General features: G+C 51.8%; 1 protein-coding gene across 1 annotated transcript; it reads right to left on the reverse strand.

The window, feature by feature from the left end:
• Window positions 1-1,049: 1,049 nt before the first annotated feature.
• TACR1 (tachykinin receptor 1) lies at window positions 1,050-25,878 on the reverse strand. Its single transcript, XM_044417372.1, has 5 exons — window positions 25,502-25,878; window positions 17,172-17,366; window positions 5,561-5,711; window positions 2,009-2,205; window positions 1,050-1,341 (listed from the first exon to the last, which is right to left on the reverse strand). The coding sequence occupies exons 1-5, from the start codon at window positions 25,876-25,878 to the stop codon at window positions 1,050-1,052; spliced, it is 1,212 nt and encodes a 403-aa protein (XP_044273307.1).
• Between the last annotated feature and the right edge of the window lie 146 nt (window positions 25,879-26,024).

Genomic DNA, 26,024 nt, shown 5'->3' on the forward strand with positions numbered 1-26,024 from the left:
TGGCGAGGTGGAGCGGCCGCAGCAAAGGTGGGGCAGGGTGTTCTGGGAAGGCAGCAGCGTGGTGGAAAAGAAAAAGAGGCCAGAGAGAGGGTGCCCTCCTCACAGAAGCAAAGGACTGGGAAAAGCCCTGCTTGCTGCTTCCGCAGGAGCACAGCTAGAGTTATTTCACCCTATTCCCATTTACCCCAAATCCCAACGTTCAGTAAATCCAGCAGGATCGTCTGTTGCACACGCGTGGAGCGACTGTGCCCTGCGTCTCCGAGCAAAAGAAACCTGAGACATTACACACAGGTCCACGCACACTCCCCCTGCACACACAGGCTTGCGGGACACGGCCAGCCACAGGCAGGCGCCTTCAGACAGGGACTGGGTACCTCGCTGGGACGATGTAGAGGCACATATGAGACGAGCAGCCGGAAGGCTTGTCCTCACCTGCTGTAAATAAAGCTGATGTACTGAAGAGAGGCAGTCTTGGGGGTTCCAGGAGGGATGGAGCCGATTTGGAGCAAAGCAGCATCCCAACAAATCTGTATTCAAATTATTCGATTTGAATATGAAAACTCCTGGTTTAGGTTTTCTTTTCTGAACATCGGATGACTGGCTAGACTTCAGCTTTCGGACAAAAATAGATTTTGCAAAATGCAATATACATCATAAATATTTCATTTTTGCCCTCGTTTATAGCTCAGGCCCTTTTCCATCCTATCTGACCCTTCTGCAGGAGAGTGACAGGTATGGAACAGAAGTAATAAAACCTGCCCCTGTAGGGGGAAGGAAGGGGCAAGGATGGAAAATGAGGGGACCCCCCCCCCCCCCCGCAGCACAAATGCACCAATCCCAGTGTGCAGTTTGGGATCCCTCACTGAAAATGCACTTGCAGATGAAGATCTGAATGGCCAAAGTCTGGCAGGCACCACAAAAGACGGAGACACTCCAATCATGAGCGCATGAGTTTGTCCGTGCTGCTAAGGCGGACCACTGCGTCTGTTTGGCCGACGGAAACCAAGTTACGCTTTCAACTTGGCACGTCGTGTGGATGAGTGGGCGGCTCAGGAAAGCGTATTCGAATAGAAGCTTAAGCTCTCTGACACAGTTTTGGAGTCGCTGCGGGAGGAGCCATTGGAGGTCAGATCCACCGAGAGCCGCTTTGCTCTGCCGCTGTCCTCCAGGTCCTCCTCCGGGTTGCCAACAACAGAGGAGACGGTGGTCTCCATCCGGCTGACCTTGTACATGCTGCTCTGGGTCTGGAAGTACCTAGCCGACTTCATTTCCAGCCCTTCGTATTCACTGGCACTGATGAAAGGGCACCACCGGAAAGCGCGCTTGAAGCCGATCCGGAACCTGAGAAGACAGACGGGAGCAGCTGTGTGAAACCTGAGGTGTGCCAGGAGCATCCAGGAAGCTGCCGTGGAACATGGCATGCACAGCGCAGAGCCCAGAATCCCATTTCGCAACTTGGGCAATCCTGTTTCCCCCTCTTTACAAGCTCTGCGGGTCAGGATTTAACACTTCTTGGCCCTGACAACCCAAGCTGCATCCCTCACTGATGGCTGTCCAGCTGCCCCTTGGATGCCTCCAGTGTGGGAGAGCCCCCCACTCCTGGAGTCACTGGTTCCAGTGCCGTACTGCTTTAACAGCCAGGAAGGACCTGGCTTCCTGCAACTCGAGCCTGCTGTTTTGTGTCCTGCTCTCTGGCTCTTCTCAGTGTGGCAGCCTTCCAGATATTTGAATTATGCTCTCCCATCTCCGCTCCGTCTTCTCCTGCCTAGGCTTTGCCTCCAGTCCCCTGGCCCTCTTGGCTGCTCACGGCCAGACACCGAACTCCAGAAGAGTCTGCCAGCATCTCAACTGACCACCCAGATTTAGAACCCGCAGCATCACAGTCCAAATCACAGCGTCCAGAGCCGCACAACATGCAGGAGTGAACACGCTTGTTGCACGGGAAACACCGGTCGGAGCGAGCCCTTCAGCACAGTCTCAGCCTGCCGGGCGGCAGCACCTTCCTTACCTGTCGTTGAGGCAGCAGTAAATGATGGGGTTGTACATGGTGGAGCTCATGGCCAGCCACAGGATGGCCAGGTAGACCTGCTGGATGTACCTCTTCTCGTACCAGTCCTCGTTGAAGTGATGCAGGACGAAGTACACGTGGAACGGCAGCCAGCAGACCGCGAAGGTGCACACCACCACGATCATCATCTTCACGACCTGCAAGGGCAGCGCGTCTGAGCGGAGGCGCCCACCCACCTGCGCCTGGAGGCGCGCGGGGCCGAGCGGGGAGGCCCTGCCCCAGCCGGCCCGCGAAGGGGGGCCTGGGCCGAGCAGCCCTGCAGTGCCTGCGGCTGCTCTGGGGCTTGCGGCCCCCCCAGCCCACCCGCTGTGCGCACCGAGAGGAGAGCTCCCGGCAGCGCCCGCAGGAGCTTTGGTCTCGAGGCAGAGAGCACGTGCAAGGGGACCGTGCCCGGGTTCCGCCCACCCCCGGCCAGGTCAGGCAAAAATACGCCGCGGCCACCTGTGCCAGTAGGTGCCACTGTGAAGTTATACTTGGGCATGACAAGAGGGGTGAACGGCAGTGGCCATTCCCCTCCCCTGGGAGGATGAGGACCGGCGGCAGGTGGGGCAGCGCTGCCATTACGGCATCGGGCGATTGCAGAACTTGACGGCAGGAGCGATTGGGCCAAGTGAATTTCGGAGAGAGAGCATAACGTCGGTGTCACGTACACCAAACGGGGATTGTTATGTGGAGCTGATGGCGCCCATTAGGAGCCTCCAGGAAGTCTCTTTGTAGTGTACTATATAAATGGAATTCTAATCTGGTAAGAATTGCTACTCCTTCATGGATCACGGCCTGGTCGTGGCGAAGGGGCTTGCGCAGCGCAATGAAGCTCTGAGCTGTGCCGTGCAGGGCCACCCAAGACGGACAGGTCGCAGCAGAGAGCTCTGACAAAACGTGATCCCCTGGAGAAGGAAATGGCAGCCCACTCCAGTACCCTTGCCGTGAAAACCCCCGGGACGGTACCAAAAGGCCAAAAGATATGACGCCGGAAGATGAGCCCCTCAGGTCGGAAGGTGTCCAATGTGCTACTGGGGACACGCAGAGGGCTAGTACTCGTAGCGCCAGAAAGAAGGAAGCGACTGGGTCAAAGCCGAAGGGACACTCAGTTGCGGATGTATCTGGTGGTGAAAGGAGAGTCCGATGCTGGAAAGATCTATACTCCACAGGAACCCGGAGTGTAAGATCCATGAATCACAGCAAGCTGGACGCGGTCAAACAAGAGGTGACAAGCCTGAACATGGACATCGTAGGAATCAGTGAACTACAATGGACAGGAGTGGGTGAATTTAGTTCAGATGACCATCAGGTGTACTATTGCAGGAAAGAATCCCTCAGAAGAAATGGAGTAGCCTTCATAGTCAATAAAAGGGTAGGAGAAGCAGTACTGGGATTCAGTCTCCACAATGACAGAATGATCTCAGTTGGAATCTAGGGCAAACCATTCAACATCTCAGTAGTCCAAGTCTTTGCCCCAACCACTGGTGCTGACGAGGCTGAAGCTGACCGGTTCTGTGAAGGCCTACAACACCTTCTAGTATTAACACCAAAAAGGGATGTCCTCATCATCTTGGGGGATTGGAATGCGAAAGTAGGAAGCCAAAAGATAACTGGAATAACAGGCAAGTTGGGCCTTGGAGTACAAAATGAAGCAGGGCACAGGCTGGTAGAATTTTGAATTTTGTCAAGAGAATACAGTGGTCATAGCAAAGAGTCATGGAGAAAGCTAGGGAGTTCCAGAAAAACAACAACTTCTGCTTCATTGACTATGCTAAAGCCTTTGATTGTGCGGATCACAACAAACTGTGGCAAGTTCTTAAAGAGATGGGAGCACCAGACCATCTTATTTGTCTTTTGAGAAACCTATATGCGGGTCAAGAAGCAACAGTGAGAACTGGACACGGAACCACTGATTGGTTCAAAATTGAGAAAGGAGTTCGGCAAGGCTGTATACTGTCACCCTGCCTATTTAACTTATATGCAGAGCACATCATGAGAAAGGCGGGCCTAGATGAATCACCAGTTGGAATTCAGATTGCTGGGAGAAATATCAACAACCTCAGATATGCAGATGATACCACTCTAATGGCAGAAAATAAAGAGGAACTAAAGAGCCTCTTGATGCGGGTGAAGGAAGAGAACGCAAAAGTTGGCTTGAAACTCAACGTTAAGAAAACTAAGATCATGGCATCTGGTCCTCTCACTTCCTGGCAAATAGATGGGGAAGAAATGGAGGTAGTGACAGATTTTATTTTCCTGGGCTCCAAGATCACCGCAGACGGGGACTGCAGCCAAGAAATTAAAAGACGCTTGCTCCTGGGGAGGAAAGCTATTGCAAATCTAGACAGCATACTAAAAAGCAGAGACATCACTCTGCCAACAAAAATGCGTTTAGTCAAGGCCATGGTTTTCCCAGTTGCAATGTATGGCTGTGAAAGCTGGACCATAAGGAAGGCTGAGCACCGAAGGACTGAGGCCTTTGAATGGTGGTGCTGGAGGAGACTCCTGCGAGTCCCTTGGACCGCAAGGCGATCAAACCGGTCAGTCCTAGAGGAGATCAACCCTGACTGCTCTTTAGAAGGCCAGATCCTGAAGATGAAACTCAAGTACTTTGGCCACCGAATGAGAAGGAAGGAGTTCCTGGAGAAGAGCCTGATGCTGGGAACAATAGATGGCAAAAGAAGGAGGGGGTGGCAGAGGATGAGGGGGCTGGATGGAGTCACTGAGCTTAAGTGGACACCGGGGATGGGGGAGGACAGGAAGGCCTGGAGGAGTGTTGTCCATGGGGTTGTGATGGGTTGGACACAACTTCGCGACTAACAACAGCAACTGCTAAAAAGTATCTCTGTGGAACTGATCCATTTTGGAAATGTGGTAGATAGAGGGAGTACCTTTTGAGTTATTTGACAGGAATGCAGGAAGACAAGCAATGCTTCTTGGGCATTGTTGAGGATGTTAAAAGCTGTAAAACACCACGAACTCCTAAAACAATGTTGTTGAGAGTGATAACGGTTTAAGAAAGGAGCCACACACTGTGGGAAATGATGAAATAGCAGCTCACAGGCAGTCGGCAAAGGTGCAGGATACTGGATTGCACTAGCTTTGGGCCAGCTAAGGAGGACGATCTGGAACGGAGCGCTGATGAATACAATTGCAGCTTGCGCACAGCTGTGGGGAGGAAGAAGCTGCTCAAGAGCAACTCTCCAGAGAAACTGGACTCATATTCTTCAGTTCTGGAATCAAAACCCGGAGAGCCAATGGGACGTAGTGGTGAGAGCATGGAGCTGGGCCTGGCCTAGATGCAAAGGCAGCAGTGCATGGTTGCTGGGAAATTCCTCCCCTCTGGCTGTTTATTGGATGGCAGCTCAGCTCGGAGAGGGTGGGGTAGGAAGGGGCCATGCTGACCATCTGGATCCACTGCATTGCTGCCCTTACGGAGCCGGAGCCGGAACGGCCTTCTCCTTCGGGTGCTCCCGCCGGACTCCCCAGTGGTTGCACCCGGCCACTCACCTTGCGCTTGGCGGACACCTGCTCATGGTAGCGGTCCGAAGAGTCCCCCGGTATCTCGCTTGCCCACAGCGTCAGTCCAACCACTGTGTAGGCGTAGCCTATCACTAGCAGGGGCAAGACATAACATAGCACCGTCACGGACAGGTGGTACCTGCAAGAAGGCGAGGAGCATTAGGAGCATCACCGCAAACAAGGCCAGTGGCTTTCCGTGGCCTCAAGCATGCCATGGCACTTCTGCAGCCCATCCGGCCCATGCCAGTTTAGCGAGCAAGGTTGCCTCCAGGGGATGCTTTAGAACACCGATTCCCTACAAGCACCATGACCAAATAAAGCCAGCCGAGCCGTTCCACTATGGATTGGTTTGATTTGCTCGCAACTCGTAAGATAAAATTATCCAGGCATTTTACAGTAATTATACCAATGCAAATTAAATTGCATTGGTATAATTACACGTTCCAATGGAGCAAAGCTCAGGGAACCCAGGTTCCATTTGGATGCCAGGAAGCACTTGCTGACGGTTAGGACCCCGAGGGTGTGGAATGGGCTTCCACGGGAGGTGGGTGAGGCCCCATTGGTGAGGGTGTTCAAAGACAAGCTGGACATGCACATGATGGGCATGTCGTAAGCAGAGCCGGCTGGTGCCGGAGGTCAGACTAGGCCCCTTCTGACTCGCTATGTTCCTATGTTTCTAAAATCACAAGAAGATCAATAGACAGATCTGCCAACACAGAATAAACAGGAACCGGGATGGTAAGCAGCTTTGTAAGGACTAGGATAAGAAAATACAGGAATGCAGGAATACTTTAAGAGAGGGACTCTGTGGTCCCTAGAAACCACCTGGGTGCCCTGGGATGCACTGGATTCCCAGTGGTCCCAGCCCCCTTTTCCCAGCTAAAACGCAAAGTGGAAACTGGTGATCCTCCACATTCTGCGTTAGAGGCTCATCAGCTTCTGCGTTTGTGGGATTCCAAACTATTCAGGGTGCAGTTGTGCTGTAAAAGCCTTGAAAAATGTGAAAAGCCTGGGAGAACAGGCAGACAGAACAGCCCTCAGGGCTCCTTGCTGCGGCCTTGCTCAGGAGCACGTGGGGAGGGCTGGCACGAGGGGCTCCGTTTCACATGGCAGCCATCTTGTTGGCTTGGGGGCACCACGTTGCCCCTTGACTGGGGGCAGGGGGAGAGAAAAGCACCTTGCACAGCCTGAATCCCCCCTCCCCAACACACACACACACACACACACACACACAGTGTCTCCTGCTGGAAAACCAGTGGAGATTTCTGTTCTAATGCTGTTTATGTTGTAAGCCGCCCCGAGGCTTGTTGCGAATGGGGCAGCATAGAAATGGTTTAAATAAATAAATAAATAAAATAAACAATGCGCCTCTTCTTAGCACACTGGTAAAGTAGCTAAAGGCTTGCAAGATTTGGCAACTAAATCTTAGACTGAACTTAATGAGCAGCTCCAGTCTAATGACACGTATCCTGTTTAATACAGAGACGCTGACGTTGTTGAAGTCGTTCAAGAGGGTGTTCCCAAAGAGCCTTGCAGGAGGACTTTATGGTGCTTGGCTGCAATTACGTAACGCGTTTAAAACTCCCCCAGAACCAAGCGCTGCTTTGTCGCACCACTTCTTTCTCAAAGCATACACCCCAATTCTGAGTGCCTGGCCGCATTCCAGGGCCCAGGCTGTGGAAACCAGGGTGTTGCCTTACTGTGCCAGCCCTTGTTCCATCTAGCTCCATAGTGCCAGCACAGACAGGCAGCAGCAGCAGTTTCAAGTGACTGTTGAGGCAAAAATGGAGAAGCAGAATTGTCCCCTGTAGGCAAAGGCAAGGGTGTATTTTATCACCTCATCTGCTCCGTCTTTTCACAGAGCATGTCACAAGGAGAGCTCGCTTACAATCGGGGTGCAGGAGGGAACACTGACAGAAGAGACATCACTAATTTAAGATATGCAGATGGTACCATATTACTGGCAGAAAGCAGCAATAAGCTGAAACGACTCTATGAAAGTGAAAGAAAAAAGCACAAAAGCAGGACTGCAGCGGAATATTAAGAAAACAAAAATCATGTCCATAGAAGATGCAGAACTTTCCTGTCAATGACGAAGAAATCAAAATTGGGAAAGATTTTGCATACCTTGGCTCAGTCTTTAATTCAGAGGGAGACTGCAGCCAAGAAATTTGAAGAAGACAGCCTTGGAAGAGGAGCAGGGAAGGAACTACAACAGATAATCAAATGCACCGAAATCATTGTATTCCCAGTCATAATGTCTGGTTGTGAAAACCGGACTGTGAAGAAAGTTGACAGGAAGAAACTGGATACCTGTGAAGCATGGTGCTAAGAGGAGAGCTTTGTGAATCCTCTGGACCAATGTAAAGACAAGCAAGGAGGTCCTAGATCAAATCAAGCCAGGGCCTTTTCCAGAAGCAAGGAATGGCAAAACTGACGCTGCCCAACTGCAGTCGCATCCTAAGAAGGCGAGACTCCCTGGAGACGGCGACCATGTTTGGGAAGGAAGGGAGGGCCAGAGATGAGCTCCATCACGGCAGCCACAGCCTGGACTTTACGAGAGCTGAACAAGGCTGCCAGGGACAGGGCACTCTGGAGAGGTTTCACACACAGCGTCGCCATTAGTCAGAGGCAGCTTGGTGGCACGTAACAACATGCACAAGAGAAAAAGCTTCCAACTTTGTGTTACAAGAAGAATCTACCTTTGTCTGCAGGTGCTCAGAGAAGATGTAAACATAGCTAAGCTAAAAGACTTGACTTTGTTCCCTGCTTTGCAAATGAAGGCTTGAGTGGGAATATTATTGACTGATTGCAGGGGGTGAAGGGAAGGGTAATATGCTCTGTGACTTGTTTTCAATTATGTATATTTCCTAGTGCCTTGATTAATCAATTCCTTTGCTTCTTTTGCTATGCTTATTTGTTCTTTGGGGCTGTTTGGAAATATGTTTTCTAAAATGGGGTCATTGTTTGGAGGGAGCGCAATAAAAATCATGGGGGGTGAAGGGAGGGGGTAGCAGAGAAAAGAATACCATGATGGATCATGTACCTCTCAGACAGTAGAACCCTTTCGAGAGAGCCAGTCCCAAAGCTAGTAAAACAATGCACAGCAAATGTGGATTCTGCGTTGGCTAACTTAGAAGCGGTGGCTTCCTGGAACGGGGTAAGAGAAGCCTGCAGCCGTGGGCACGCACTTGCTTGGCTGCTGTGCGTCTGGGATACCTCGCCTGTCCTCAGCTTGGCCCACCAAGCTCTTTTGGCCTAAAGGGCCCTTCTGAGGTCTGGCTGCTCTTTCATGGATCTCCTGCCGTCTCGGAAGCTGCTGAATGGCGGCCTTTCCGATGGCTGCTTTGTCGGGCAACGGCCGTCAGTCCTCTGCACCCTCCCAGCCAATCGGTTTCAGAGGCTTCCTCCACAGTGTCGATGAAATACAGAGGGACTCTGAGATGCAGGTTTTTTGTTTTAACATTTCAACATTCCCCTCATTTGCTTTGTTCTGCACGCCAGCTCTGCTTGTGCCTCCGATGTGCTCCACTGAGGGAGACAGGAAAAAGGAGAAAAGCAAACGAAAGGCATTTGTTTCCAGAGGCGCGTTGCTGCATTCGAGTGCAGCCTGTGGCACCTCTCATCAGCCGTCCGATTGGCGCCCAGCCTTCTGCTTTATTCATGAGCGCATCCGGCTGCTTGGCGAAGCCAGTGGGTTTTCCAGAATTCAGCAAGGCTTCTGCCTAAGCCTTCGGCCTCTGCTTGGAGGCAGAGTGCAGTCGAACACTGGCTACGTATCAAGCTGGGTGCCTTAATCATCACATCGGTGAACAGATTAGGGTTTGCATCCGTAAAGACGCAGCAAAAGCAGCCTGTGATGACCCAAGTGGCCTTCCGGTTCCAGAGATGCTCTCAGCCTCACCCCTCCATCAAACTCGTGAAGTAATGAATGCCTGCAGGCTGCGGCTGTGGTGGGCCCTGAATTTCTTTTCCGGAGTATGAGTACCCTCCTCTTCTCCTTTCTGAAGGACATGCGCATTCCACTCATTCGTTCATCCCTGGTGACCTGCCTCTTGGCACGGCACCACAGTCCGAGCTTACCTTTCGCCCCGCATCCCTTTCCATTACAGTGTTCCAATTAGAGATTGTTGACACATTCAGCTTGGAGTCCTTGCATGGTGAGAAATCAAGTTTATTTTATTTATTAAACAAGCAGCATAGCCCTAGAGGGTTGTTCAGCAGCCTATATATTTGAAAAAATAATAAAGTAGCGATGTTGTACTCTGTGTGTGGAAACAGAGCTTTTCTCTAATTGTGAAAGGAGGCTGGTGTCCAGGAAAGGTCTCCCTGTACGGGATGCAGAAGGCTTGTGCACGTTTAAAGCTGGCAGGGCTCGAAGGACCAGTGGCAGATGGAAGAGGAGCACAGGCTGCACTTTGGGCTGCCATGCAAGCCCACTCAGGCCGGGTGCCGGCAGTGTCGCTGTTGCCATGTGGCCTTGCCCATGCGCATCACATTCATGGACCCCGGAGGGGCATGTGTCTGTTGCGCAGTGGCAAGAACTGGGATATCCAGCTGCGGAAAAGCAACTGACCCCAAGCTGGGCCCCCAAAACATGGAGCTAGCCATACAGCAAGAGCCGGAGATTTCAGTAAGCAGATATGTAATTTACCACCAAAATGCAAAGAGCATATGCACGAGCAGCATTCACGCAGAATTGCAGTTATTTAGATATGCCTTCTGATCTCCTGGAGCAGGTTTGGAAGCCACCTGCAGGTGAGGACTTTGTGGGGGATGGGAAAGTAGTCCTAACATGCGACGCCAGTAAATAGGCAGCTCTGCGCTCGCCCAGTCTTGGACTGGTCCACGGCGGGGACAGAGTTGTGGCCAACTGGGAAGGAGGGAGGAACCGCATCGCTCGGTGTGCATGCGAAGAGAGGTGCCTGAGCACTCGTCAGCCCGCTCCGCACTCAGCCAGCCTCTTGTTCCCAAAGGCAGCGTGGAAGGCCTGGCACCCGGCAGTGCTGGGGTGACCTCCCAGCTCCTGTGGCTCCTGCTCCGGACCAGAGCGAGTCCTGAGGGAGGGCAGGAATGCTTCAGGAACGGCTGTTGTGTGTAGCCTTGGCTTGAGGAGCTCAGGGCGGAGACCGGCAGCATCTTCTCCAGGGGGTCTCGCCTTCTTAGGGTGTGCCTGAAGTACGGCAGCCTCCCTCTTGTCGTCCTTGCTTCTGGGGAAGGCCCTGGCGTGGTCTGATCTCGCCCCGCCTTGTTTGCCTTTACGGCAGGCCAGGGGATGTGCACAGCTCTCCTCCAGCGCCTTGTTTCGCAGGTGTGCCTTTTCTTCCTGCCAGCTTTCTTTACATTCCAGTTTTCACACCGTGACATTGTATGGCATATTAGGATGGTGGTGATCTTGACCTTGGTCTCCGGTGAAGCATCCTCACACGTGACACTCTTTTCCAGGCCCTTCACTGCTGCTCTTTCACGTCTCCGTCTGCTTCAGATTTCGTGGCTGCAGCCTCCCTTTGGAGCCTGGTTTCCGTCCACCGTTCTTTTGGCTCTCAGTTGATTGAGTAATGGAAATCTGTTCTTTTTGTGGACTTTAAATTCCTCAGGGGTATTACTGAAGTTGTATTTTGGTGTTGTGTTTCCGTTGGTCATGTTTTTCAGCTTTACTTTGATTTGGATATTAAGAATTCCTGGTCACTCCTGCAACCCACTCCTGTTCTTGTTCTGGAGGTGAGAACCCAGTGCCTCCATCTCCTGCTTCCAATTACACCGTTTATTTGATTTCTGTATTGGCCGCCTGGTCATGTCCATGTATATAGACCATGAGGATACATGCTTGAAGTATGAAGTATGTTGATTGGTTGGTTGAAGTATGTATTTGTGATAAACAGATTGTTGGGTTCACACAATTCTATGAGTAAGTCTTCTACTTTGTTTCTGACCCTTATGCCGAATCGCCACCATCATTTGATTCTCCCTGGCTTCCTGCTTTTGTGTTCCAGTCACCAAGAATGTCTTGTTTTGGTATGTTATCAATTACCTCTTGTACACCAGTTGCATGAACGCTGTCAGTTTCTTCCTCTTCAGCATCTGTTGTTGGAGCATAGACAGGGATGGTGGTTATGTTGATAGGTTTTCCACTAATTCTGATTGATATGATTGGATTGGATTTTGCATTATAGCCCCTGACTGCCTGTGCTAAGTCTTGCCTCGGTATCAGAGCTACACCGTTTCTTCTGAGTTTGTCATTTCCAAAAAAAAACCACTCGGTATGTGACTGAAAACATCCCATTTCGGTCCACTAGTCCATTCACACCAAGCACTGTAGTGTTTAACTGTGCCATTTCTTGCTTTATTTTCCAGTTTGCCTTGGTTTTTACTTCTTGCTTGCCATTTCCTTCCATCTCTATGTACTCCAGGCACTAGACTTGATTGTAGCTTTAATCTAGTTGTGTCATTTGTGACTGCACCGTCCAGACCCGTCCTCCTCAGAAGAGTGAGTGGCTTCCAACTTGGAGGTCTCCTATTCCATCATCATACTTCCTTTCATGAGGAGCAGGTGCTCCCGATCCAAAAGGACCTGGACAGACGATGGAAGTGGGCAGGAGACAACAGGATGGCGTTCAGTGCGGATAAGTGCAAGGTCTTGCCCTTGGGGCATCGGAATGGGTGTCACAAGTACAGGTCAGGGGACAAGTGGCTGGAGAGCAGCGCTTGTGAAAGGGACCTCGGGGTGCTGGTCGACTGCAGGCTGAACATGAGCCAGCCGTGTGATGCGGTGGTCAAGAGGCCAAACGCCACCCTTGGCTGCATAGCCAGAAGTGTGGCTTCTAGATCAAGAGGGGCATTACTACCACTCCATACAACTCTGGTGCGCCCGCAACTGGAGTATTGTGCTCAGTCTTGGGCCCCTCGTTACAGGAAGGATATAGCCAGGTTGGAGTCAGTGCAGCGTAGGGCCACAAGGTTGGTGGCCGGATTGCAGGGGATGCCGTATGAGGCGAGACTGAGGGAACTGGGTCTCTTCAGCCTGGAGAAGAGGAGACTCAGAGGGGATCTGTTGGCGACATGCAGGGATGTGAGGGGGTGTCACATGGAGGGGGGCAGAGACCTGTTCTCCCCTGTGGAGGAAGGCAGGACGCAATCCAACAGAGCAAAGCTCAGGGAGCCCAGGTTCCATTTGGATGCCAGGAAGCACTTCCTGACAGCTGGGACCCCAATGGTACGGAATGGGCTTCCCCGGGAGGTGGTTGAGGCCCCATCGGTGCGGGTGTTCAAGGACAGGCTGGACATGCACATGGTGGGCATGTCGTGAGCAGAGCTGGCTGGTGCCAGAGGTCAGACTAGATGGCCTGGGAGGCCCCTTCTGACTCACTCTGTTTCTGTGTTTCATTTTGGATTGTTTCCTCAATGGGCTTGCAAGGCAGGGATATGGAGAAGCAGCTCTCCACAGCCTTCCTCTGAGCTGTGCTAACCAGAATTCGCGTGAGCATCACCACCATTGTAAGGAAAAGAGCCTCCTCTGACCTCGCCATCAGCTCCTGCTGCCACCCAATGGCTGCCCTTGAGGAGTCTCTCTGCCCCGTCACCATCAGAGAGCGCCATCCTTTTCTGGTGAGGCGACTGTCGCTCCTGACGTGGGTAAACGCCCTTTCGTCTGGTACCTCTGCTCTGACCATTTTGCCTTGGGTGACCCTGCCTTGGGAGAGGGCCTCTCCTCCTGGCGGAGTTGCTTGTGGCTTCTCTGACATCCTCGAACCCCATCTCTACATGAAGGCATGTGTCCCAGGGTGGGTAAACTCCATCTAATTCCCTTCATTGTTGGAGCTGGGATGGGAGGACACCCACCGCTGCCTATCCTAATTTTAGCAGCAGGGATTTGACACAAACTTCAGAGAAGCAGCAGCAACCTAGACTCTGTCAAGGGAGATAAAAAGAGCAGCTTTGCACCTCCCCGTCTGACCTACTTAAAACGCTTTGCATGGATAACTAGCACAAGGCCTCAGTCTTCTAGACCTCTGTGAGGACTCCAAGCACCTGTCCGAGCAGCTTTGAGGGGCAGGAGGTGCCGCCAAGGGCACCACCGGTGGCATTTATGGGACTGGATGAAGTAAAGAGGACGGCTCTTGAACAAATGTGCCCAGAAAGGGTCGGTGGCCAGAGCAGCAGTGCCCTCCTGGCACCCCTGTCCCCATCAGCTGGCTCGTGCCTGGGCATCCATTTTCACCCCGCATCCAGGAAACAGGGCGTTAGGAAGCACGCATTGCAGGCCCTGACATCCGAAATCCAGTTATGAAAACAGCATCTGAAATGCAAGGCATGGACTCCCTTAAATGCTCGAACTAATGCCGGTAATCAGATTGATTATGAGAACAAGGTTTGCCAAGCGCAGCAAGATGGATCATGATCGTAATAAACTGGCTGCTCAGGAAAGGAGCCAGTTTCCCTGCGCTGAATTAAAATATGATACTTTAAAAGGAAATGAAATCTGTGGCAGCTCCTGTGCAAAACGGGAGGCAGGCAGTGACTCCACAAAGGGCTCCTGAGGCGCTGACGGACCTCGCACCAAAGCCGGCTGCTCCCTTGGTGAGCATGCGGGACCCACCACTTCCCTCGTTAAAACACAAATCCTTCGCTGTTACTTTTGTGTTAAGCTTAATTTTTAAAATTCCGTTTCTCTATGCCCTCATTATAAAGAACAAGGAAAGAGAAATTTGCAGCCATACCGACCAGTCGATCCCCTGGTCCTTCTGCTGCATAGAGGTGCACCAGTCGCTTGGAGTTTTTCAAACCTGGTCTGAGTGTCTGGAGAGATCCCCACATGCTATGACTGAAGAATTTGGATTGATAGATGTCTGGAGACATAAACACCCAATCTCTGCTAAATACACTTCCTCTTCAAATAGACATAGGTCATGGTCGAGAACTGATATGGTTTGGATAACCCCAGACTTAGTACCAGACCTGCTAGAAGCTGAAATAAGGCAAATGTCTGGGCAGATCATAACCCTGTAACGATGCTATTGAAAGGGACAGTAAAAATGCCCGGATGCAGGTTAAACAAAGCCTTATTAAAGGATAAAAAATTCACAGAAGAGATAAATAAGGAAATGCAAATTTTCTTTCATATCAATACAATTGAAGAAACCTCTTTGCAAAATGTCTGGGATATAGCCAAAGCCTATGTCGGGGTTGATAATAACATACTTAGCAAAAATAAATAAAAGGAGAAAGCAAGAACGAGCTAAAATAGTAGCGGAATTGACGAAATGTGAACAAGAGTTACAGGAAGATCTATCCAAAAAAGACTTTAAGGTACAAATGAATATTCTAAAATATAAACTGAACCTCCTGGATACAAATGAACTCACTAAGCAAATGAAATTGACCAAACAGAACTTCTTTGAAAATGCTAATAAACCAGGGAGATGGTTAGCCTATAAAGTAAAGAAGGAAAGAGAGAAGAGACTAATAAGTAAATTGAAGGATGGAGAAGGACGACTGCAAGTACAAAGCATACATATCAAGAAAATAGCGGAAGATTTCTTTGCAAAGCTATATCAGAATGATGAGATTTCAACTGAGAAAGTAAACGAATATATCCGAAAGGGAGACCTGCCAAAGTTACCGGAGAAATACCAAAAAGTATTGAATCAAGAAGTAACAATCACAGAAGTAAATGAGGCAATTAAGAGACAAAAGAACGACAAAACCCCTGGCCCGGATGGGCTGCCAGCAGAGTTTTATCAATCCTTTGAAGGCATTTTCGCTGCGCTTCTTAAGGATATATGTAATGCAGGATTGTTAAATGCTAAAATACCAAATACTTGGACAGAGGCACATATTACATTAATACCGAAAGAAGACATGGACTTGACGCAGATTCAAAGCTACAGACCTATATCACTATTATAACGTAGATTACAAAATGTTTGCTTCCATAATGGCAGAAAGATTGAAGAAGTATTTAACAGACTTTATTCACTCAGATCAAAATGGTTTCTTGCCTAAAAGACAAATGAGGAATAACATGAGAACTATCTTGGACATCTTAGAGTATTATGAGATACATATGGAAAAACCAATGGCACTATTATTCATGGACACACAGAAGGCTTTTGATAATGTTAATTGGCAATTTATGAAGCAACAACTAGTTCAAATGGAGTTTGGTGAAAAGTTCATTAATGCAATATTAAGCATCTATCAAAAGCAATCTGCTAGGATTATAATCAATGGAGAATTTACAAATATTATAGATATACAAAAGGGTACAAGACAAGGATACCTGCTATCACCACTGTTGTTTATATTGATCCTAGAAGTGTTAAACAGAAATATCAGGGGCGATATGGACATTAAAGGCACTAGAATCATAGAGGAAAGCTATAAACTGCAAACATTCGCAGATGACCTGGTTTTCATAACGGAGGAACCCTTAGTAGCAATGCCTAAACTCCTACAAAGGATTGAAGAGCATGGCGAGGTTACTGGGATGAAAATAAACAGAGAAAAGACGAAATTGCTAGCAAAAAATCTCACCTAGGAGCAGAGAAAAACTCTGACGGAACAAGTAGGCTTTCAGATTGTTAAAAAGGTCAAACATTTGGGGATTTATCTTACAGCTAAGCGTACCACTCTGAAAGAAGACAATTATGATAAACTATTTAAGGAAATTAAGAGTGATTTGGAAAAATGGGCTAATTTGCAATTATCTTGCTGGGAAGACTAGCACTAGCTAGAATGAATATATTACCAAAGCTTTTGTTTCTATTCCAAATGATTCCCATAAAAATTGATAGAAAATGTTTTGATGATTTAAATTTTCAAATCTCGAGATTTATATAGAGAAAGAAGAAACCAAGGATTAAACTAAAAATACTTCAGGAGGCTAAAGAGAATGGGGGCTGTGGTCTCCCTGATTGGATGCTGTATTACCAAGCTTCTGTTTTAACCTGGCTAAAAGAATGGAAAACCTTAAGAAATAAGAGAATCTTGTATCTTGAAGGGCATGATTTGCAAATGGGTTGGCATGCTTATATGTGGTATGAAAAGGCTAAGATACATGGCTCTTTTTTAAGTCATTATATTAGGAAAGCATTAATGTTGGTGTGGGAAAAGTTAAAGACAAAATTGTATAATAAATTACCAAGATGGCTTTCACCTATGGAGCTCCTGTATATCCAAATGCATTGAACTTTGAAGCGATCGTAAGATATGATGACATTTTGGATAATGATGGAGGATTAAAATTTAATCAAGAAATGCAAGAACAAGGATCTAATATTTCTTGGTGGCATAAGGTGCAGATACAATCGAGATCTACTAAAGACTATAAAATGTGGGGCTTTTTTAAAGATTTAACTGCATTTGATCAGGTGATGCTTAAATCAGATGAGAAAATGATTAAAAGACTATATACTTTCTTACTAGATAGGAGAATGGAAGATGAACAGGTTAAGGAAACTGATAATGTGGGCACAAAACTTTGGATACAATATTGAATTAGAAAAACGGCAAAAGCTGTGGGAGAGAAATATTAAGGTAACATTAGCAACTTCATATAAAGAAAACTGCATATTTTACACTTAAGAGAGCCCAGACTCACGTTATTTCATAGGCCTGGGTGGTGTTGTCTGGCCATGCCACGAGGCAGACCACGCGCCCGGGCAGATCTGCGGTCGTTGCGTAATAGCCTTGCGGGAACGACAGTAATAAGGCCAGCAGCCATATCACGCAGATGATGACTTTGGTGGCCGTGGCTGACAGTCGTGGCTGCAGGGGACGGATAATGGCCATGTATCTGCATGCGAGAGAGAGAGAGAGAGAAGCAGCACTTCAGCTATGGGGCGGTATAAAAATGATGATGATGATGATGATGATGATGATGATGATATATGTTGCAGCAAACATAGACAAGTGACGGAGCCTGTCTCCCCCCAGGGATGGAGCAGGCCTTCCCCATCTTTTAGGGTACATGAGCGGCTTTCCCCCATTGCCCTCCACTGGCTGGGCAAGATCCACGGGATTTCTGTGTGGGACTCCCTCTGCCCTTGCCGCCTTCCCTGTGCACCCGGAACCATCCCTGTGGCTTTGCTCCCATGCCAGTGGCCGTGAGCCAGGGAAGGCCATGTGGGCTTGGGGTTGGCTAGGACTGTGCCCATTGCTGGGGCTCAGGTGCTGTGGAGGGTAAGGGCTAGGGTAAAAGAGGGTGTTCCCCCAAGAGATGGGGCGGGCAGAGAAAATGAGGCGGAGGGGCATATGGGGAGCCCAGTGCAAGAGCGTGTGAAGCGCCTGTGCCCCGTGGTGCCCCACAAACTGCCGACAGCACCACAGGCCTGGGCACAGAAGTCTCCCTGGGGTCTGAGGTCGGCATCACTGGGACCGAGCAGCCGGAGACTGCGTTCCGTGTGGGAAGACTGAAAACTGAGGTGCAGCACAGCCAAGGCAGGAGACTGGAAAGCATGACAAAGCCTCTTGCATTAACTTTATCTAGAGGGTTTAGAAGAATGTGCGGAGCATCCGTTGCTCGCTCTCTCCTCGTTATATTGTCAAAACACCGGCACACTGGCTGGAAACAGCTGGTTGCTAAACTCAGTGAGAAATCTGGCCACCAAAGGTATAATTATATGGAGAAAGGTGTCACTTGAAGCCTTTTAGTTCCTTCCCGGTGAAAGCATCAGTTTTACCCACATGAAGCTGGAGATTAGCATGTGCTTCTAGAGCGGCATCCTTCTGAGGAAAGTGGCCGTGTTACTCCTTCCTGCTCTTGGGGTATCAGTGTGCAGAACGTGGGCGCCTGGCTGCCCATGTGGGCCCAGGTGTCACGTGCAGTTCTGGAAACTGCCGGCACCATCACTGTAGGCTGCACCGTCCAGGGGCGAGTCGGTTTTTGTCTCTCCAGAGCCATCCAGAGTGTCTACAGGCCTGCGAAAGGTGAGGTCCAGCCTCTGTCTCCTTCACAAACCCTTGCATGTGTGGGGCTTTGGGCCCTGCGTGGCACAAGTCGCTGGTGCAGGCAAGGACTGTGGATGGAGGCAGGGGTACCCAAAAGCCTCAGCCAGCCTGGAACAGGGCCAAGCAGGGATGGGAGCAAGACGAGGGAAGGACACCCCCTCCTTTCCCGCCCTTCCAAGCCCTTTTGGCCCTGAACTGAAGCATTGTGTGTGGCCTGGGGTGCAGCTGGGGCTGGATCTTGAAGCCGCCAGAGGACCACCCGGCAAGTGGCCACAGCAGAAACGTTCTCGCGGTCATGATGGCAGTGATTTAACTGCATCTGCAGTGTGACGCTCCGAGAATTTCTTCCGATGGAAACAGATCAGGGCTGGTCTTTTTTTTTTAGGGGATCTCTGTTTTGTTCAACGCAACAGGAGCTAAAAGCAGTTGACAATGTCTGCCTGGCTGCGACCTCTAACAGGGCATAGCCCACGTTCCTCCTGACTTCCTGATCAAAGTCTGTGGGACTTCCAGGTCAGCTTTGAGAAGCCAGGGCCTGCAGTGCAACAGGGCCAGGAGAGGCGCATGGCCCGGGGGACCGCTTCCTTTTTCCCGGACGTGGCTTTCAGGCAGAATGGTTAGCAGAAGTGGAGACAAGGCAACAGGGCCGTCTGGAGGGGGCTGGACCCACACAAATGGCCCCTGGAAATGACGTGATCTGAGACTGACTGATTTAGCTGAAGGCTGTAATTCCCAGAGGAATCTTGAGATTACATCTAAAAGAAGAAAACCTTCAGAAGGAACATGCAAGATGCTTCATTAGAAGTTACTTCAGAAAAATTCTTGGGCCGTGCCTTCAGACCGTGCCCCGCGGGGCTCATCCTGAAAGTGAGGAGCTGTGCAGCAAGGTCCCGCGTTGCAGCGTGCATGGCTGCAGTCAGCGGAACGAGTGAGCAGGAGCCGCGCCAGATGGCCTCTTCGCCCGCTGGGAAGCTGTGTGTGCTAAACGTACAGGCAAGCAAAGAGAAGCACAGCGAGTCACAGCAGGGACCCAATTAAACCCTGAAAGCCCCGTCTTGAATACACGCAGCCACAGGCCCCGTGGTTCCATGGCAGTGGCTTGTGAGTAAAAGCACGGAGAATGGCAGCTCAGGGCCCTCGTGGCACATTCTGGGCCAGCTGCGCACCATTTCATTCCTGGCATGAACGAGTGCCGTGACGGCTCCTGCTCGGATGCTCCACACGCTCTCAGGCCCCTCTCTGGGCAGGCAAGATGGCACTCGGCACGTCCACAGCCTTACCTGATGGAGGTGAAGCGGAGAAACAGGTGCATGTCCTCAGCACACCGATGGCAGCGCACCCCAGAACACCTTTTTTGCCACAGCGCATCTTGACCTCAGGTGCATCCCCTCCCCTCCCCTCCCCTCCCCTCCCCTTCCGGATGGTTTGGGGAACATCTGTGCCCTGCATTCCTGGGGAATTAATTGCTGAGCAATTGCCTCCGTGGCTCCTTGCTCAGCCCATCCCGGGAACACTCCTTTCCCTCATTGCACCCCGACCAAGCCAGAGGATGGAACCAGAGGGGGGTTTGGTGCCTGAGGCCCCGCCACTCGCCAGCCTCTCCTTCCTCAGGATATCTGCATCCGAACACATGAACCCCTGGGGTCCCAGCTTCCCGGTTTCCACGTATTGTTAATGCCAGGAATGGCACACACTGTAAGCGGGGGCCCTGCATCCAGCTCTGCCCAAGGACTGAGCAGGAAAGTGGGAAATCCTCCTCGCTGGGCTGTCAACACATCTGACGCTCATCACACATGGATGCCACAGCTAAGAGCAGGGATTATGCCTTCGCTTTGCTGACTGCTCCTGGGCACCCTGCCCCTGCCCACAAGTCCGTAAGTCGCCCTTTTGGTTCACATCCCGCTCCTGATCGGCCTTGCCAACCTGGATGGGAAAGGGTGCTGTTGGAGGAGGAGAGAGGCAGTGATTGTCCGCTGTGTTAACAGCACACGGCATCCTCGGGGGGACGCCAGGCCCTCTGGCCTGCTGCTAGCCCTGGTCTGAGGCCTCCTGGCTTGTTCGACCAAGACTCACCCTCCCCACCTTCTAGCAGAACAGCCAAAAGCAAGCACTTGGAAGAGCGTCAGGGAGGCAGGCAGCAGCACACTCCTGTGCAAAGAGGCTGCATGGAAATGGACGGAAGGATCTAGGGAAACCATCACCGGCCCCAGATACGCTTGGCTAGGCATCCCTTCTTCGGGGGAATACTGCTGGGGGTGGGGAAGAGAGAACCTTCCTGTTAGGCACCACTGCTCGGATATTAAAGAACGGGTGTGCCAAGGTATACCTCTGATCCTTGGAGGGGTGGGGGCATTGCCTGCATGCCTTGGAGGTAAGCAGGGGAAGCTTGGGTCTCTACTTAGGAGGAAGCCTCAGCCAAGCTGAAGTAAGTATAAGACTGCGGCCTAAAAACAGCAACATGGTTATAGCCATGGATCTTTTATTTACACCTTCTTGAACAGTTAACACAAATGATATTCTTCAGTCAGCCCTTGTGAGGGTGGAAATTGTCTGGGAGAGCCCAGGTGGCCAGTGAAGCAAGGAGAAAGCAAAGGGTTACATGAAGCCTGAAGGAACCAGGACTGTCTCCAAATCCAGCAACACCTGCGCAGCCTCTGTATTTTCCCATGAGGACACTGCTCTTTGCAGGATGTCTCTCCAACCACTGATAATTATCATGGTCCTGTAACGAACTGCTCCTGAAACTTGGTTGCAAGAACCAATGATTCCTTCTTTGCGCCTCTCTTTGAATGCTCAGAAATTTGGAAGCACTGCTAGCAGTCTTGCCACCTTGCTGTGTGCTCAGCCCTCCCGCCGGCCTGGAGCCAGTCCTGGACTCTTGTGAGGGTCCGAGGAAGAGGAGAATGTGATTGTACATAACAATTCAATCAGTGTTGCAGGTAGTTTCTCTCCTTGACATACAAGCAAAAACATGGGATGGAGAGTTACTTGAAAATCCCCACTTGACAAAATGCTGGGTTTACCCTTGCACACCTACAGTTTGTCAAAGGGTTTGTCCCCGTCCTCACGGTCATTGCTTGGGACCTCGTCCCTGAGAAACCACTGAGAGAAGGTGCGTTTTCAGAGGAAATGGCCCAGCTCCCTGAAACAGAAAGTTATTCTGGACTATGGCCGAAATTCCAAGAGGCTTCTGAATAGAAACACAAACGGACGGGGATGAATGACTCATGCTAGGAGAGCATCGGCGGCGTGACAGTCTGTAGTTTGCGTTTTCCTCAGCGGAGGATGAGTGGCAAAAGCCGCCGTCTTTGATATTTGGTGGGGTTTTCACAGCAGCTCTTGCGCAGCTGTCGCCTGCCCGCCCCTCTGAGGCCCAGTGAGAGGTGCTGGCCTTTCAGGACACGCAGCATTCGGGAAAGCTTTGCTGCCGATGATGCAGAAGCTTGTTTTAGAACAGCAGTGTGCAGGACCCATCTTCTCTTCCTTTCTGGAATGTGTTGCCCCTGCTGTGAACACTCTGCTGCTCGGCGCTCTCACCAGTCTCTTGTGATTGCAGGGAAGCCAGCTCCCGACTGGAGCAGCTAAGTGTTTTCCCTGCCCAGGGACAGCGCCCGTGAGTGTGGCGTTAGCACTCCCGCTGCTTCGGGCTGATGAAGTAAGAAGTGTGTGTCTTTTCGCAGGCAGCGCTGTGGTTGTCCGGCTAAGGGAAGCGCCCCAACACTTTCCTCCACCCCAGGCTCACCTCCAACAGGAAGCAAGTTCCGCTTTGCCCGCCAGCCCCTCCCTTCTGCAACAGGGGGATGGTATTGACCTAACGTACCTGACTTTTGTAAAGGTTATTTCAGTCAAATAAACACTGCAGAATGACCTGTGCATGCTTTGGCTAGCACACCAGCACTATTTCAGGTTCATGCCGAGGAGCTGGGCATTGCAAGTGGGGGCTTGCTTGAATTGTGCAGGCCCCTTCAGAGCTGCAAGCTGATTTCCAGACTCCCCTCCTGGTGTAGCCCTGTGCATGGGAAGGAAAGCCAAGAGCCCCTCTCACCCGCGGGAGCTGTTGGGGCTTCCTCTTCACTTCATCCTCACAGCAAGCCAAGCCGTTTAGAGGAGAGCTGTGGACAAGCTCCAAGTCAGCCAGCAGTCTGCAAACAGATGGCTCAGCACCTGAAACAGGATGTTTCAAAGCTGCAAAAGGGTCTCGAACCGAAGGTCTTTTTGCCCTCGCGTCAAAAAAGGGTCTGGCGTCTGTTTCAGCAATTGTGGCGTGAGAAGCCCCCATCCCTGCACGCCAGCAAGACTTGTGCAACCAGCCAGCACTGGGAGAACTCCCTCCACACGCTCCCTGGATCTCTTCTCGTCTTGAGGTTCTCCTGTAAGGCTTGGCCTCCTCGGATGGCTCGGGAGAACCGCAGCTGGAATTGTGCTTCACTGTCCAAAGCTGCGGAGGGCAGGTTCTGGTTCCGATCCCAGAAGCGGCTTGGGCAGAGGGAGCGATTGCTCCTTCACCGCTCTGCAGTCTTCCTGATCGATCCCTCTCCTGCCTCTCCTGTTTTTAACTCCAGCAGGAAAAATGCCTGTGCTTGTAGCACACTTTTATTTCATTTGTTTGTGGCAGAGCTAAAGTCAGCTTTGGGATGCGGGGCACCAGCTGGTGGGGCACCCCCACTAGCACCCCAATTTCTGCCTGGGGCTCCCTGCTGCCAGTTCCACCAGCAACCTTGGAATGTGGCTGCTCGTTGCTCAACCAAGGCTGATGTACAAATGGAACGTCGCAAATACGATGTCACAAATCAGCCTTCCCTGCCCTCGGAAGCCACCTCAAACACCAAGCTGTTCAGTGGGGCCCATGCCCACCATCCACTGCCAGAATATATCATATATCCTGCACAAAATATATTCCACACCACGGCTACCTGTATTCACCAACAAGAAAAACTGGATTCTGTTCTCGGCATCCTTAGTGACACACGGTGACGGCCCGTGTATGATTTCGCTCATTTTCCGTGGGTGATGCTGCCACCTCTCTTGCCCTCAGCCGGCCATGGAGCACCAGCTGCCCCGCTGCTTCGGAAATTTGCCAGGCGCAAATGGGGATCCCTCAGGAGCAGGTTTCTGCAGGAGCACATTCCTCGTCCTTTCCCTTCTGAGCCTCCACAGGTTTCTGGCATGCAGCAAACCCTTCTGTAAAGTGAGACGCTGCTGCTGCTTCCCAAAGGTTCCGTCTTTCGGAGCTAATTTCTGTGGATTGTTTGTTTCTGTAGTCAGTTCAGTTCAACCACACAGGTACCCTTTTCAACCGAATGCAAGTGCAAACGGGTTAACTTCCAGGAGCAAACAAGAAACATTCTACAAATGAAACTTTTCCAGAGAGAACAAGGATTCTTGACTTTTTTCCTTGGAAATGTTTTTGTTTAGTCGAGGGAAGTACGACATTTTGCCAGTTAGCTTTGATAACTGCAAAGGGCAGAGTATGCCGAATGACTTTCGTTTTGCGAAAAGCTGGTGTGCTCGAGAGGCAGCGCATTTCTCTTACATGAGAAATATCAAAAAAGTGCACTGAATCGTTCTAAAGCCACAGCGAGGCTCCCCGTTTGGCGTAACACAAGACTCCAGAACCCCCTGGATTGGCAAGATGCTTGCTGTGTAGGCTCAGAGCCTCTCCTCTTGGCAACTACTAAGGAGGGTCCTTTTCATTATGGCAGCCGGCCACCCACGATGGGAAGAGGACGGGGTTGCAGCTGCCAGGCAGAATCTACCAGGAGGTTCTCCAGCACAAGCTTCCCTGAAAGGATGGGAGAAAGATGACCATGTCCCACCTGCTGAGGCCTGGCACCTGCAGGGATTTGCTCCAAGCCCGGCCATTCCGGAGCAGGCTGGAGTAAGCAGCCTGGACTGACTTCTGTGGAGCCACACAGATTTTACCGTGCCTCCCCCCTCCACACACACACACCATTTAAAGGTGCCGTTTTCAAGAGGGACTCAAGAGCCAGTGTGGTGTGCCGGACACAGTGGCAATCTTCCACTGAGGAGGCCAAGATGGCCCTGCTTGTCTGCCCCCATCCCAGGCAACAAACGAGCCGAGCCTCGTTGAACTGCTGGAGTGAAAAGCTGCTGAGTCTTCCTGCAGTTCCATTCATTTTCACAATGCCACACACATGCAGAACCTCAGTCCGTGTCACCCAAACCCACCCAGTGGGAGCGTGGTGGCTGACCTCGGGCCACCCAGCGAGTTCACGGGAGAGGCGAGACGTCCTGCTGGCACTCCTTATGTGTAAACAGAGAGCTTGGGCTGTTGGGCAGTGCAGAAATAGATTGATCGATTGATCAGTCCCAACCCTACATCAAGATGCATAAGGCAGAGAGACGGACGGCTGCTTAGCAGGACTAAGGAGTGTGGGAGAAGATGGTCAGTCTCAGGCACCATCATTTGGGGGCAGCCAAATGTGGACCCTATGCCCATTTCACAGATGGGAGACCAAGTCTGCAGGGATGCCCCAAGCCCGGCAGTTGCTGAAGAATGGGCTGCGTCAATGTGCCCACACTTTTGGGGCACCCGTGGGGTCTTCATGCCTTTTCCAGCAACTGCCAGAGATCACTTTGCCAGAAGAGGCTGAAGCGCCGTGCTGGGCCCTCCAGGTCCTCTGGGAAGCTCGCCGGCGAGCCAGCGGGCTCCAAGTGCGGCGCGGCCCCCTCCTCCTCCCTGCTCGCCCGGCCTTTCGCGCGTCCCGGTTCCCCTTCGCCAAGCGGCCGCGGATCCCAGCACGCGGCTGGCGGCCAGGAGCTGGTGCGCTGCGCACGCCGCGGGAGCGCGGAGGGGGCCGAGCACAAGGCAGGCGCCTGCTCCGGGACCCGCGTCTGCCCTGCTCTGGCGGGGCGCGCGGCGGCCGGCTCCCCGCTCGCCTGCCCGGGGCTCCCGGGTCGGGCTCGCCCGCCGCAGCGGCGCCCGTGGCTCTCCGCTCCCCGCGCCGCCGCGCGCCTCACCTGTCCACGGCGATGGCCGTCATGGAGTAGATGCTGGCGAAGACCGAGGCCACCGGGAAGAAGTTCTGGAAGCGGCAGTAGAAGAGCCCGTAGTACCACACGTTGTGCACGGCGTAGGTGAAGTTGACGAGCGTGTTGAGCGCGGCCATGGCCGCCTCGGAGAAGGCCAGGTTGACCAGGAAATAGTTGGTGACGGTGCGCATCCGCTTGTGCGCCAGGATGATCCACATCACCACCGCGTTGCCCACCACCGCCACCAGCACCACCAGCGCGTACGCCACGGCCCACAGCGCGACCTGCCACGCCGGCTGCACGAACTGGTTGCCGTCGGCGCCGCTCGCGGAGCCGTTGGCCGCCGCCGCCGGGGTCGCCTCCATCCCCGCCGCCGCCGCCGCCGCCGCCGCACGGAGCCGCTCGCGGCGCCCGGCTGACCGGGCTGGCGCGGCGGGAGCTCGGGGGCCTCCCGCGCGTCCCTGGAAGCCTCTGCCGCCCCGCTCTCGCCCGGCGGCCGGCACTGCGCCTC

The sequence above is a fragment of the Varanus komodoensis genome, unplaced genomic scaffold, assembly GCF_004798865.1.
Source record: "Varanus komodoensis strain SLA01 unplaced genomic scaffold, ASM479886v1 scaffold88, whole genome shotgun sequence".
In the NCBI taxonomy this organism is placed as follows: domain Eukaryota; kingdom Metazoa; phylum Chordata; class Lepidosauria; order Squamata; family Varanidae; genus Varanus; species Varanus komodoensis.

Bases quoted from the DNA above. Each gene is read 5' to 3' on its own strand.
- TACR1 (XM_044417372.1), bottom strand. From the start codon at position 25,878: ATGGAGGCGACCCCGGCGGCGGCGGCCAACGGCTCCGCGAGCGGCGCC. The intron at 5,712-17,171 runs GTGAGTCTGGGC...GCCTTCTTGCAG, and splicing joins ACCCAGGCCTATGAAATAAC to GTACCACCTGTCCGTGACGG. The intron at 2,206-5,560 runs GTGAGTGGCCGG...CTGCCCTTGCAG, and splicing joins AGGTGTCCGCCAAGCGCAAG to GTCGTGAAGATGATGATCGT.